The 16,231-nt window shown below is 39.9% G+C and overlaps 1 protein-coding gene across 1 annotated transcript; it reads left to right on the forward strand.

Annotated features, from left to right (window-relative positions):
- Positions 1 to 4,249: 4,249 nt before the first annotated feature.
- Positions 4,250 to 16,059, forward strand: LOC310811345 (uncharacterized protein; the record flags this gene model as incomplete). The annotated part of the gene is made up of 11 exons (XM_083679465.1): positions 4,250 to 4,521; positions 4,976 to 5,127; positions 9,014 to 9,296; positions 9,565 to 9,713; positions 11,837 to 11,905; positions 12,138 to 12,420; positions 12,523 to 12,674; positions 13,537 to 13,822; positions 14,326 to 14,474; positions 15,329 to 15,605; positions 15,855 to 16,059. 11 exons carry the CDS (start codon positions 4,250 to 4,252, stop codon positions 16,057 to 16,059), a joined length of 2,277 nt encoding a protein of 758 aa, XP_083535591.1.
- Between the last annotated feature and the right edge of the window lie 172 nt (positions 16,060 to 16,231).

The following is a 16,231-nucleotide window of genomic DNA, read 5'->3' on the forward strand; positions in this document are numbered from 1 at the left end:
TAGAGAGCCTCTGAATCATCTTTTGTTCCACTGGAGTCAGATCAAACTAACTTCCCTTGGTCAAAAAGATTTGAGACCGCTCACTTCAATGTCACTCATATTAAAAAAAGACAAAGTACCACGAGAATGCAGCTTTTATCGCCCAATTTCTTTACTTAACATGGACAGTAAAATCCTTGCCAAATTGCCTGCCCGTTGCCTTGAGACAGTTCTTCCCTTCATTATTTCACCCGATCAGACAGGATTTATAAAAAAAAAAAAAGTTGTTGCAGAAATTCTGTATCCCGAGATAATTTTTTTTTAGACACTTACAAATTTATGGAAGTGATTTATATCCAGATTTATATCCTCCAATTTGAGCCTGTTCCCCTCACAGCCCCCGGATTCACTCCTAGACTTTATTGTTGAGATTCATCCAAATGGTTTAGGTATTATAGGTTTGGTATATGTGTTGTTGAAAACATATAATAACAGCTCCCTGAGCCCCCTCAAGGGCCAATGGGAGGGGGATCCTCAATCTGTATGAGGCATGCTGTTATTCAATTTAAGATAGTCCACCGTTTTCACTGGTCCAAGGATAAATTGTCACAAATTAAACCTGACCTGGACCCTACATGTGACCATTGTAGAAAGGCTCCTGCCACCCTTATTCATATGTTCTGGGACTGCCCCAAACTTTCAAAATGTTGGTAGTCTATATTTGACATGGCTGGTTTGGCTCACTAAGGTAATTAATAAGCCCATAGAACCCTCAGCTTTTACTGCACTATTCAGGATAGTAACACAAGATATTATTCTTAACAAGAACCTAATAAGTAATCTTATTGCTTTTGCCACTCTACTGGCCAGGCGCCTTATACTTGGAAATATACGCCTCATAATGGAAAGAGTGCTCCCCTCCAACATCTACTCACTAGGTAAGAGAAGTGATGCAATTTCTTAAACTGGAAAAGATCAGCTACACAGTCAGAGGCTCAACATTAAAGTTCACTCAACATGGCAGCCTTTCCTCTAATGTGTGGATGAACTCAACTCTGATGACTTCAGTACCCCTTAATGTACATCTGAAATCATACTCTTTTTTGTGTTTTCCTTTCTTTTGCTCCCTTTTTTGTATGTATTATTTATTTTTATATATTGCATACATTTCAGTATATATGGTCCCAACAGGAATCAAACCCACAACCTAAGCATTGTTAGCACCATGCTCTACCAACTGAGCCATAGAGGACCACACTGAGCCACAGACATCACTGTCATTCTCCCAGGGGAAAATAAGTACCTTACTCTGTGTGAGGTGTACAGTCAGACTAAATAGAAAGATCCCAACCATCCCTCAATGCCCCCACCCTCAGTTGGCTCAAAATAAGCCAATATACATGTGGCCATCTCGGACTTCATGACACCTTCATAAGGTATTGTAGGCTTCGCAATGGGTGGTACTGAATTGGTGTCAATAAATATTTGATTCCATGAATCTTGTTAGCATTTTTTTCTTTGCGTTGACCTCCCTGTTAATGGCTTCTTACACATGATCAATCAGCTTTATTTGATGCACTATTAATCAAAAACTGTTGATAAGAACACAGGCCTATCCCCTAAAAACTGGCACTTTCTTTTATGTACCTTTTATCTAGCCATATGAGAATTCTATTTGTATGACTGTAACTTGTGGCTTTGTGTACTGGAATGATGTAACAGGTGAAGAAAAATATTGATGCCACTTGCGGGGTCAATGACTTTGCGGGGTAAAAGTCAATGAAATAAAAAAAATAAAAAAACAAGCTCTGCTCAATAAACTAGCCAAAATAGCTTTACTTGCAATACCAACTTGCTTCAACTTGTTGATATTTATGTTGTCATGGTTATGGTGCAATCACAGCCATATTATTATATATTACTGTAGGTACACACAACCCACATAACCCTAACCCAAACATGGAAAATGGGGTATGTTATTATTCATGTGACACTGCTCTCTTTGTGGACAGTAACAGCTTTGATAAGAAGTTCAATGACATAGTCTTGAATGCCATTTTTGAGTAAATCATTCTCTCGTTTTTTGTCAGAATTAAGTTCGACTGACCTTTTAGCTGAGCTTTTGCTCTTATAAGAACCCTATAAGAACAAATGACCATCAATGCAGAGCATTAAAAAACAGACACAGTAAGTTCAAGCATTTATAACCTATTCAGTATTCAATATTTTAAATCTGTGCTTATCTTCCATTAACTAGCGTAAGATATAAACAATTGACTGGTTGAGAGCAGAACAATTGACATTTACATTCACATTTTTGACATTTAGCAGATGCCTTTATTCAAAGCTTATAACAAGTACATTTGTCTAAATTAAGTGAATCATCTGTACATCAATCATCATAAGATGAACCTGTTACCTGTTATATTGTGTGCAATGTAGAGTAAGTTCATTAGGGTAGTGATGAACATACTATGATAAATGTTTATATATATATATAGAGTATATATGATAATAATGAAATTACCATGCAATTACATTCCCTGATCGCTAATGATTTTGCCCACAATTATTGGTGTGTTGGTGGTATTTTCTATATGGACAGAGCATAGAGCTAAAAGAAGACAAAATGCTTTCTCTTTCCATTACTTATGGAGAGCACTGTAAACAGCATGAGACCGAGCACGAGTGGAAAGGTCCAGAAAGAAAAGAAAGGACAATGTGCCCTGAGTGAGGTATCTGAAGAGACAAAACTGATGCCAGAGAGGTGAGAGCCGTGGACTGGTGGGCAGCAAAGCAGTTCTTGCCCACATTGCTTTTCTTTATCCATGGCTCCCCACCACCTCTGTGGATGTTGAGAAACTCTTTCCACAGTACCAGAAACTGTTGACTCAGCACAGAAGAGGTCTTACTGAGAAAAATGTAAAGATGCTTCTCATCGCCAAGTTCACCACCAGAGAAGATCCCCCCCCCCCTTCTCCAAGCACACACACACACACACACACAAAAGCAGATCAACATCAAATCTACCAAGACTGCTTTAACAAAACAGTTCAATACTAAAGCATGGAAATAGCTGGGGTATGACCACTAAATGTGACTCTGCTCTCTTTGTGGCTTCTTTCTTGACAGTAACAGCTGTGATAAGACATGGTACATTCTTGTTTGCCTTTTTTGAAAAGCAAAGAGTTGTTGGTCCTTTACAAACAAGAAAGGTCCTTTGCTCAGAGGTCAGTGGCCCCTTCCTCTCAGAGCTAAGTTCGTCCCCACCAATGCAGAGCATAGAAATACTGACACGGTAAGTTCATGCATTTATAACCAATTCAGTATTAATCATTTCATATTTTTCTAAATGTAGGAGAATGCTTCACATATTTTATCTGTGCTAATCTCCCATAACCAAAATAACACAATTTTTAAACAGAACAGAAAAATCTGTAATTGTAGAAAACTGGTTGAAAACCGAACAGAATCTGTTACATGCACATTGCATGCTGCAAGTGCGTGCACGTCAAGTGCTGCAAGAGTAAGTTCATTTGGGCAGTGATGGCAATACTGTGCTATATGTTTTTCAAACATGTGGTAATCATACAGATGGTTTGCTAAGATCACTCGATTTTGTGACCATAGAGTTTTTTATTTTGTATTATTTGTAATTGTAATATGTAATTATTTTGCAATTTAAAAAAAATAAAAAAATTCTCATCCTTATTTGTATTTTCCTTTAAAATCTACCATTTTGGACAACCACTAGTATACTAATCAGCTGGTACAGTAACTACTTCCTCATTAACAAGAAATATGAGTTTCTTTGTACTGTAATTGGTCTTCAAATTAATAATTACATTTTGATGTGACGTGTATAATACGGAGGCAGCAAATGTTAACATCACTCCTTTTCTCTATAAGAACGATGAGAGGAGCTATTTTACTGTTCCTGCTTGGAATTCTGGGAATTGGACGGTGCTCTGAAGGAGATACTACTTTAGGTAAATTCATTTCCACATCGACTTCATTTCATCGTTTTCTATGAGATTTTAAATGGAGAATTGTTAGTTCACAGATGAGCCTCGCCACAACAACAAAAAACATAATTTCAGACCTCTCATCCTTCTTTGTTTTTATAGACAGGTACACTGGAGACCCAGTCCTCCAGACATTTTTGGGCTACACTTTGTAACTCAAAATATAACAAAGATTGTTCTTCTCAATCTCTTTTGAATTTTTCACCAACTCTTTTTTTCCATTTTGTCTCACAGTGAATGTTGCTATGAGGGGCAGAGCAGACCAGTCATCTACTTACTCAGTGGTGACTGGTGACCCTATAAATGCCATTGATGGAAGACGGCAGTCCAATTATTACAAGGGCTCTTGCTCCCACACTAAGGGAGAGACCAACCCCTGGTGGAGAGTTGACCTAATAGGCATGTATACAGTCACTTCTATCACCATCACCAACAGAGACTCTCTCCCTGAGAGAATCAACGGGGCTGAGATACGCATCGGAAACACCCTGGAAAACAATGGCAACAGTAATCCCAGGTATGACATTTGTCGCCAAAATAGCTTCATTTCATAATTAAAGACACATGGATTTATTCTGCTGATTAAAGGAGTACCTTTCTCATTAGTCCACCATAAGTATGGTGCCAAAATATCAATATACTTGAAAATTATTTCTGTGTATACTTTACTTGATCAGTACTACTTTAATGACCATTTAAATTAATGATATTTAGCCATTAAATTAGGAAGAATATGACTTATCTGCGCACTGATCATAATTTTATCATAACAGAAAATATAACGTTGTTTTGTCTCATTGTTTGAGGTAATGATGCTTTATTACAGAGATTATTAGTGCCGACAACTGCGAAAGACCCTCCCCAGATGCTGTTGCCATCTTTAGCTTGCTGAATAAGAGCCTTTGGACAACATGAGGCTGAGAGGTCTGTCTGCACCTCCTCCCAGTAATTCATCTTGATATTCCATCCAGGTGTGCTGTGATCTCCTCCATTCCAGCAGGGGGCTCCACCACATTTCAATGCAATGGGATGCAGGGACGCTACATCAATGTGTTCCTCCGGGGGTACAAGCAGTACCTGACTCTGTGTGAGGTGGAGGTGAATGCTTATCCTACTCCTGCGGGTATGGACCTAAACATGATAAATACATTGACAACTTTTAAGTTTGATCCAATCACAGTTTTCCAGAGGTTTTCAGACCTCAAATTGGTGTTAATTGTGGCATCAGTTGATGTCCCATGACATTTGTTAATCTAACGGAGAACCTAAATTCCAAATGATCTAAAAAGACTCTAAAATGTAGATGATTCCCACAAAAATGTAGATGATGCCCACATTCCTCATGTATTTGGTATTGGTACTGTGGTTTCATCTATATGTTAGTACTTCTGTTGGCACCCTCAGATTGTTTGCTGTTTCTTAAAAAATGAGTACAAATTCAACAAATGTTTGTTCTTCCCATGTTTATAATTTAATGTACAATTGTACAAATAACTTGACAAGACAGATTTTCTTTTTTTTTTTAAATACTTTATTTGGTCATCAGTAAACATAGCGCTGATCTGCATTGCCAAAGAGCTCTGGATACAAAATTAGAGGTTATGGTACGATAATGTAGTGGGCTTTCACTGCTGCCTCTGGAACTGAAGGCCTTGAACATGTTTGTTCAGGGCATTTCAGAACAAAACGTTCAACCAGTGTCTGGGTCCCCGTCAATGTCAGGGACCATCCAGAAGGACAACGACCCCAAACATACATACATCCAAACATCCATCCAAAAGCAACCAGGAACTGTTCAAAATGAAACACTGAACAACTCTGGAATGGCCAGCAATGATTCCTGCTCTAAATCCCATCGAAAACCTATGGTGAATTCTGAAAACAGCACCTGGTTGAAGGAATTGGAGTGGTTTGCAGTTGAAGAATGGAAAGCATGGAGAAAATTGTCAGTTCAAGTTCAAATACCCCCACCCGCGCTGTTGAATTGCTATCTTTTCAATAACATAGCTGGTTAACGTCAGGTATTTGAGGAGATGGTCACGTGTGTTGGCAAGCCAGAGGTCGACATGAATCCAGACATGATCGACGGAGCCGAGATCCGCTTTGGAAACTCACTGGAGAACAACGGCAACAACAATCCACTGTGAGAAGCCACTTACAGAATTTCAAAAAAGTTCGAGGCTTGGTCAGAGCAAGTCGAATTGCAGGGCTATTGTTTGCAGAAAGCTAAAAAATCTGAGGGAGCCAACAGAATTGGCCACAACTGTATAGCATATGGTGTAGGACACACTAGACCATCTTAGAGTTGACAATGTGTGATTTTGGTTCAATAATGATATCCTGTCTTTTTTGAAGTTCCTCTCTATTGGTGTTGACTGCTCATCCAATATATACATATATCTCATTGTGTCCTTTATACAGCCGTTACACCAACAGAAGCTTCAGAACAGGATTTAATTAATCCAGATACAGGTAAGCCTATATGGATCCCGCATACTTATGTTTTCCACATAAATCAAGAAATAGGGGTGACATGTACATCATAATTGCATAGACCCATTGACTAGCATTATTGCTAATCTGTGTTAAACATGGTCATTGTCACAAATCAAAACGAACATAACTGTCCGGAAATGTACTTACATGCTTGGCCTGGTTATTTACTTCACTTCATTGCTCATATGTTGTCTAAATCACTCATTGGTCATGAAATGTTTTCTGTAGTACACAACTGGAGTTAATGGAATGTATCTGGTACAACACACGCTCTTTAAAGATTTTCAGATTTCTACATCCACACGTTCAGGGTGGAATCCTCACTCGAGATCTGACATTTGTTTCAATCTGGTATTGAAGTCAATGGGAAATTTGAGCGGTGATCCAATTTACGCTTGTGGATATCAAGTTAGGATTCCACCCTCACTGATATAAGTGATAATACACTGGTAAAGTGGAACGTCACTGGAGACACCCAAACCAACATTTAGCACTGCAAAACTGACATGAAAATTGTTTATACAGCTCTGGAAAAAATTAAGAGACCACTGCAAAATTATCAGTTTCTCTGGTTTTACTATTTATAGATATGTGTTTGAGTAAAATTAAATTTTTTAAACTAAACTACTGACAACATTTCTCCCAAATTCCAAATAAAAATATTGTCATTTAGAGCATTTATTTGCAGAAAATGACAACTGGTCAAAATAACAAAAAAGATGCTGTGTATTCAGATCTTGAATAATGCAAAGAAAACAAGTTCATATTCATTTTTAAGCAACACAATACTAATGCTTTAACTTAGGAAGAGTTCAGAAATCAATATTTGGTGGAATAACCCTGATTTACAATCACAGCTTTTATGCGTCTTGGCATGCTCTCCACCAGTCTTTCACATTGCTGTTGGGTGACTTTATGCCACTCCTGGTGCAAAAATTCAAGCAGCTCGGCTTTGTTTGATGGCTTGTGACCATCCATCTTCCTCTTGATCACATTCCAGAGGTTTTCAATGGGGTTCAGGTCCGGAGATTGGGCTGGCCATGATAGGGTCTTGATCTGGTGGTCCTCCATCCACACCTTGAATGACCTGGCTGTGTGGCATGGAGCATTGTCCTGCTGGAAAAACCAATCCTCAGAGTTGGGGAACACTGTCAGAGCAGAAGGAAGCAAGTTTTCTTCCAGGACAACTTTGTACGTGGCTTGATTCATGTGTCCTTCACAAAGACAAATCTGTCAGATTCCAGCCTTGCTGAAGTACCCCCAAATCATCACCGATCCTCCACCAAATTTCACAGTAGGTGCGAGAAAGGTCTCCATCTAACCATTAGATGACCAGGTGTTGGGCAAAGCTGAAAATTGGACTCATCAGAGAAGATGGCCTTACTCTAGTCTTCTACGGTCCAATCCTTATGGTCTTTTGCAAACCTCAGTATGGCTCATCTTTGCTTCTCATTGATGAAGGGCTTTTTTCTAGCGTGGCACTTCAGCCCTGCCCCTAGGAGCCTGTTTCGAACCGTCCTCACCGTGCACTTCACCCCAGCTGCCGTTTGCCATTCTTTTTGCAGGTCACTTGATATAATCCTACGGTTGTTGAGTGACATTCAAATGAGTTTGGCCGTCATCCCGGTTTCATTCACCCCATCATCCCAGAAACAGAGACATTGTGAAAAAATGTGCAGGTTAGAAGATGTATTTTCAAAAATCGATTTTTAGCTATATTAGCGAGTAGTCATATTAGCCATGTTACTTTACCAGTATACACGTCTCAAATATCAAATAAAAATATGTTATCACGTGGCCTGGGGTACACGTGATATTTGCACAGGCAATTTCCATCAGTCTTGTTTCTTACAGGTTTGCGTTGATTTCTCAAAATATTATTCCCAAATTCATTAGCTAAAACAAAATGTTTGCACATGCGAAGCAAGGTTATACAACTCTGGTTTCCGTATTAAATGATGCTGCATAACACCACACACACACACACACACACACACACACACACACACACACACACACACACACACACACACACACACACACACTGCCCATATTCAATAATAATAATAATAATTAATTAATTAATTAATTAATTAATTAATAATTAATTAATAATTCTTCTGTAGATGTATTTTTTAGAGAGGGCAATGAGACTTGTGAATATTATTGAGTAACATAGGAACTTGTCTGGTGTTTCCTTTCTGTGTGGTAAACCCCACTGACTGTTTTTAGCCATGATCACCCATATGAACAAATGTTCATACAACGCAGGTCAGTGACACACATACATTGTTTTAGGTTTATATGGTTTTGGACACTTTCAAAAGCTTTGGCTGGCATTTATTCTTCATTTGAGGTCCAGTTTGATTTTGAATGTGGTATCTGAAAATATGTATCATTATCAAATTATGAAAACATTCTAATGCAGTCATACATGTTTAAAACAATTCTTATAATTCACTATTATAACGATATGCTCTAAGTAAAATGTTACCTCCTTTATTTCACTCTAGACAACCTGGCTTTTGGAAAAGCAGCGAACCAATCATCACAGTACAACTACATGGGGAACGCCGGCAATGCCGTAGATGGAAAACGCCTCTCCTGGTACAATGACAGATCATGCAGCCGCACAAAGACCCAAGCCAACCCATGGTGGAGGGTGGACTTGGAGCAGGCTTACAACATCACGTCTGTAACAGTCACCAACATGGAAGACATGAATCCAGACATGATCGACGGAGCCGAGATCCGCATTGGAAACTCACTGGAGAACAACGGCAACAACAATCCACTGTGAGAAGCCACTTACAGTATTTCCAAAATGTTACATTTCATACATAGAGCACAGTTGATATTTGACATGGGAACTGATTAAGAAAACTCACATCAGCGTTATTGTGTTGATGAAAAATCATCTCCATATTTTTGCATAAAGAAAAAAAACAATATTAGGTACAGTATGAGGAATATCAAGAGTGTTCTAATAAAAAACGACTAAAGATGTATCCTGCCAGGAGTGCTTGTCCAGCTGGATGACTTGTGTTTGGCTCATCCTCTCCAGGTGCGCTGTGATCTCCTCATATCCGGCGTGGGAGGACATGACCTTTCACTGCAGAGGGATGGAGGGTCGCTATGTGAACATCTTCTTGCCAGGTTGTGATAAATACCTGTCACTTTGTGAGGTGAAGGTTAATGTGGGTCGCCACCTCGGTGAGTATAACATCATTTTCAAAACTTAAAAACAAGTCAGTACATTGTTATTACTGTCCTCAGCCTTGCATCATCAGTAAAGACCCTGATATTGCACATGGAACCAAAAATGTTTTTTCAAAGGGTTCTTCCTCAGGAACCCTTTTAGGTTTGAGTTAGAATAATTTTTTAAAGAGGACACTGCACTAGTCGACTTACCCTTGATTTCCCTCCTCATCATTTTCAAAAAATACAAGAGACTTGTTTCTTGGAGGTGTGGTTTGATGTAACAGCCAAAACATCAACCTTCAAAATTGCTCAGGGTGAATCAGGACGTTACAATTCAGCACCAACCTACTGAATATGAGTTTATGTTAGTTTTTTTGTCAATTTTGGGCCTGGAATTTATGTATATGACTACCACAAGGCCACATAAACCATTTTCAACAGGAAAAGTTTTTTTTTTTGCTTCAGTTCCTCTTTAATAATGTTGTCCTTTCATATATATATATATATATATATATATATATATATATATATATATATATATATATAGATGGATATCTCTCCTCCAAAGCCAAGGAAGACTCAGGTATGTATAGTACTGGATACAGTTACTATTCTTATTGACGTGTTAACTGAGTTTTAAACATGTTTTGCATTGAAGTTGTTGGCACGTCAAGTCAGTAATGAGTTGAAAAACAGCTTCACAAATTGCAGATTGTGGCTGTAAAGGGATAGAGTTCAACAATTTGGCAATTAAATTTTTCGGTGTCAGATGAATTAATCGATTTCATTTTTATGTATCTGTCTAGTTTGAAGGTAATTACGGAGACATTGCTAAATGCCTAAACAATTACCTAACCCCTCTCAAAAGCAGGGAATTGCTTCTAAAACAGCTAGAATCAAAGTATCCAGTATAATATCATTTAATACATTGCCCTGCATAAATAATAGGACAATGAAGCATTTTTTGCTTCTTTTGGCTCTATACTCTAGAGATTTTAATATGTAATCAAACAATTACTGTGAGGTTAAAGTAGAGATTCTCAGCTTTTATTTTATGGTATTTGAGGACACTGTAGGAATGACACTTTTTATACATAGTCCCCTCTATTTCAGAGAACCAAAACTCTACTTACAATCACTCTGGTACATCCTAATATTCATCTTATCTGTACACAATACGTTTTCCAAACATCTGCAAGATTTGTAGGTACTTTTTTGCAAACCATAACCTGACCATCCTTTTGAGGGTAACTAGTGGTTTGCACCATGCAGTGAAGTCTCTTTCGTTCGGCTTGGGTTTTTTCTTGGTGAGCATTCTTTGGTCATCCACTGTAGAAGTCTTCCTTGGCCTACCAGACCGTTTGTGATTGCTGTGCTCATCAGTGCTTTCTTTTATTTCGAATGGTGTTCCAAACTGTTGATTTTGGCAAGCCTAGCAAGGTATTGGCTACTGTATGTTTCAGATTTTTTCAGATTTTACAGCCTAATAATGGCTTCCTTGACTTTCATTGACATCTCTTTGGTCCTCATGTTGACAGACACCGATAGCAGACTCCAAAGGCAAACGCAAAGCTTAGAATCAATAATAGACATTAACAGCTCTCTTATGCTTGCACAAATGAAACACACCTGTCAAGCCAATTGTCCCATTACATTTGGTGCCCTGAGATAGGAGGAATATGTACATGAAGTGTTGTAGTTTAGAATTGGTGAAACCAATATGTACACAAATACCCTCAAATAAAAGCTGAGAATCTCTACTGTAACCTTATAGTAAGTGTTTGTTAATTGTCTCCAAATTTCTGGAGTACAGACCCAAAGGATAAAAAAAATGCTTCACTTTCCCATTACTTACGCAGGGCACTGTATGTACATGTAATAAATTACATAGAGAATGTGCTAACCCCCCCCAGATTTGGATAAGTTAGAAGGTTTGTCCCTGCTTTTGATAGGAGCTAGCTAGTTGTTCCTGTAGACTTCCATTAATTTAGCAATGGCTCCAGAACTAACTTTGAACTGCACGCAGAGACAAAAAAATAGTATCGATGAGTTCATCTGACTGTTTCTGAACTGATTCTCAGCATATATGTGATGCCTGCTGTGACTTTCTTATTACTGTATGATGTCTCTTATAGAGAGGAGGATGCAGGATACGATGAGAGGGCAAGAAGACATATTATGCCCAGACTACAAGACACTAAATGGTACATATTTTTTATGACTGTTGCAGTTGATCACAGAGTTCTAAATCCCGTCTGAGTTTAAAATCAAAACATTCGGGTGACTCGCTTTTGAGGTAATTTTGTTAACAACCACACCAATTAACACATTCTGGCATTCGTGTTGGTAGCCTCAGGCCATTGTAATACAGAGATGCTAATATTCCAATAATATGTACTGCCTTTTCACTGCCTGTTCTTCATTTACCATATCAAGAGAATGCAGCCACTGACGGAAAAGCCAAACAGTCATCACAGTGGGATGAATATGGAAATGCCAGGAATGCTATCGACAGGAACAAGAAAAATACATATATGGGGGGGTCCTGCAGCCACACAAAGGCAGAGATTGACCCCTGGTGGCAAGTGGACCTGAGGAAGACTCACAACGTCACCTTCGTCAGTGTTACCAACAGAGGGGATTGCTGCTCTGACAGGATCAGTGGAGCAGAGATCCACGTTGGGGAATCCCTGGTGAACTATGGCAATAGCAACCCACTGTAAGTAATCCCTGTTACACAACTATATGAGACTATACAGAGACAATACCTACCCTAACCTTCCATGTTTTAGCGTCCAACTCATGAGGCCTCTGTCTGCAGGTGTGCTGTGATTCCGTACATCCCTTTGGGCCAAACCAGGACGTTTCCATGTGGTGGGATGGAGGGGCGCTACGTTAACATTCTGCTTCCAGGAAGAAATAAATACCTTACTTTGTGTGAGGTGGAGGTCCATGCAAGCACATTTCATCCAGGTATGAGCTCCATCCTTTCAGTAATCCAGTGCAGGTCGTTTCCAGGAAACACAAATATTAACATATTGCTCCTTTCACTAGTGCTTAACTCAGAAACCTCTGCAACAGTCCCCAACCCATATTTTGCTTGGCTATGGGAGCCTCTTCGACTGCTGAGACAACCTGCCATTAGTAGAGGTAAGTTATACCCACAGCCACCCAATCATAGGCCCAATTCCAAACAATGCTATCAATGCTATGTCCCTATGCCCTACATTCTTGATGAGTTATAGGTCATATTTTCCCTCTGGTAGTTTAAGGAGAGTTTAGGATACACAAGAGGGATTCAACAGGAGTGGACTAGACACTTGTTTTGGTCGTTTTGGACCAAGTGCAACCTCAGATGGACCAGAAAAAAAAACTAAAAAAATGTCCACTGCTGTGCACACCGGCACCTCATATTATTACAATACTCAATATGACTGTAGCCTATACTCAGCCTACAATCAATGCCTAATATCCGCAGAGCTCAATATTACAGTGTTACAGTAGCCTACTCAAACTCAACAAATGCCTTATTTTCAAGACGGGTTCATCTGTGGGCATCTGAAGGTTAGAACTAAATCTTATCATTGTACACCCCATGTCTATTGTATCTTTGACACCCCTGGTCTACAGATTAAGGCAAGTAATTGGTTTGGGATTGGGCCATATTCTCAGAATAGTGCATAAGGAAGTGAGACAAAATGGGCTAGTGGTAAGGGGCAGAAGTGATGTTCTTTCAGGAAACTTTGTTGTATGAAATCTGTAAATCTGATGTAACTGAATCATTGAATCAGTGTAGAGAAAAGTGTGCCACCCATACCCTATTGTCCTCTGGCAGAAAGGAACGTGGCGCTGATGGGCAGAGCCACCCAATCGTCCCAACTGAACAGTTTGACCAACGCTGAGAATGCCATCGACGGTCGACTGGACACAGAGTACCTCTCTGGCTCCTGCACCCACACTCGGCTCCAGAGTGACCCCTGGTGGAGGGTGGACCTGCTGGCAGTCCACAGAGTCACCTCCGTCACCGTCACCAACCGCGAGGACTGCTGTGCGTGGAGGCTGGACGGGGCTGAGATCCTCATCGGAAACAGTTTGGAGAATAACGGCAACAGCAACCCAAAGTACGCTGAGCAGAAGAAGTTTATAAGATGATACTACCAATGCAGTACTACTACAGTACTTTACATCATCAATACAGTGCTACCAGAAACAAACTACTGCCAACCTGGTGCTGCTTAAGTATTATTATATGACCAACACAGGTAGTATGGTGGTGGAAAACCATATGCTTGCTGAAATCCTATCATCACACATACTAGTATCACTCAAGGACTACTTCAGAATCACTAACAAATAACTAACCCCATAAACAAAACAACCATCCATATAGACCTAACCTTGCAGTAGCATTACCACCACCACCACTACAGCGAAACCACTGGTCTAGCGGTTAGTGACACCAAATCAAACACATACTGTATGCCTGTGTCTGCATGCGTGGGATTAAATTCTGGTCCCTTCTGACATAACCGTCTCTCCTTCTTGCCTGTCGTTCACTTAATAAAACATGAAAAAGACTAGGAATTATCACTGCTTGATCTCTGCACTCTAACCGATGTGCCAGGTGTGCCGTGATCTCCTCCATACCGGCTGGGGACTCAGTCACCTTCCAGTGCAACAGAATGGAGGGGCGGTACGTCAACATCATCCGCCCAGGCTGCTACAAGTTCCTGTCTGTCTGTGAGGTGGAGGTGCATGCAGAGCCCTTACATGGTGTGTATATGGAAAACCAGAATCCATAGTGGTCATCATATCAGGCCTTAACTGTGGGTCTTTTTACTGATGTGTGTTGCTAAGCATCGATAAGGATTACATTCGGTAACACAAATTCTGCAAGTTAAACTCAGTCAATTTATGATGTGCCAATTCATAACTTGAGGTCTTTGCATAAAGAAAATCCATGTTATGTGCCCATATCTTAAATTGGATGGATATGAACTTTAATGTATGTAGAGTATTTCCAACCTTGCTATTGCATTCACTTCATTACGTCTTGTTTCCTTTTTTTGTCCACAGTGGGAGAGAGACTTAATCAAATGCACACAGAGGCAGATGTATTTTATCCTGAGGACACCTTTGAGACACAGTGTCAAGTTGATACAGTACCTGGTAAGGAACAACCACTGTCTACCAAACCAACAGTTTTACCACAGTACAGTATGTCCCTATTACTACACTAGACAAGTTCCCCACTGTCTGTAACTATGCTGTATCTACTGTATGAATCATCATACCCCACCCATATTATCAATTCATCCACTTTATCATAGTCTTATCAGATCATCAATAGGAAATATAAATAAAAAAGGAAAAAATATCCTTAGTAACTTAATAGGAATAATAATGGATTTGCACATTTGCGTGTGTAAGGTGATGCCAAGGAAATGAGAATAGAACCCTAACCCTAACCCTTTAGAAACTGCATGATAGGTAATTACATAATTATAACTCATGGATTACTTCAGAGTAAATACTACATCAATATGAGTAAATACTACATCAAATACTACAAAATAAAAAAAACATATGATACAAATTCACAAATAATTTCCTCATATGTGTCCCAGAGAACCTAGCCTCTGCTGGGTCAGCAAGCCAATCATCCCAGTATAACATCCGCACTGCTGCTGACAACGCCATCGACAGGAAGCGAACCCCACTGTACCACGCTGGCTCCTGCACCCACACCAAGGCAGAGACTGACCCCTGGTGGAGAGTGGACCTGCTGGACGTGTATAACGTCACCACTGTCACCATCACCAACAGAGGGGACTGCTGTCACGAGAGGATCAACGGGGCCGAGATCCGAGTTGGAAACGACTTAGATGGCGCCAACAACCCACTGTGAGAGGATAAGTTGACCAGGGCCTGAAGTTTTACCTGACCACTCAAAACACATGGCCCTAATCATGACTCATGAAGGGTGGGGTTAAACATAAAACTATAGTGGTAAATGTAACAGTATGTTTTTGTGTTTCAGCTAATTTGACTGAAATAAGTTGGCACAGAAACAAGTGTGTCCTCTAACAGCTGTGAATGAATGTGTGTGTGTGTGTGTGTGTGTGTGTGTGTGTGTGTGTGTGTGTCCAACAGGTGTGCCGTGATCTCCGAAATGAGAGAGGGACAGACCATGGATTTCCTATGTAAGGAGATGGAGGGGCGCTACGTCACTGTCATTCTCCCAGGGGAAAATAAGTACCTTACTCTGTGTGAGGTGGAGGTGTACAGTAGCACTAAAAAGGAGGTTCCCAGCCAACCCTCAATACCCCCACCCACAGAAGGCCCAAATCCACTTTAACAAAATGGCTTCCTTGACTTTCATTGATTTCTCTTTGGTCCTTAAACCTAGAATCAATACTAGACATTGACAGCACTAGACATACTTGGACAGATTATGTGACGGAACACATCTGACTAACCAGACATGTGTTAAGCCAATACTTTTGGTGAAATAGGGGGACTATGTATAA

This window comes from Argentina silus (genome assembly GCF_951799395.1).
Source record: "Argentina silus genome assembly, chromosome: 10".
NCBI lineage: Eukaryota > Metazoa > Chordata > Actinopteri > Argentiniformes > Argentinidae > Argentina > Argentina silus.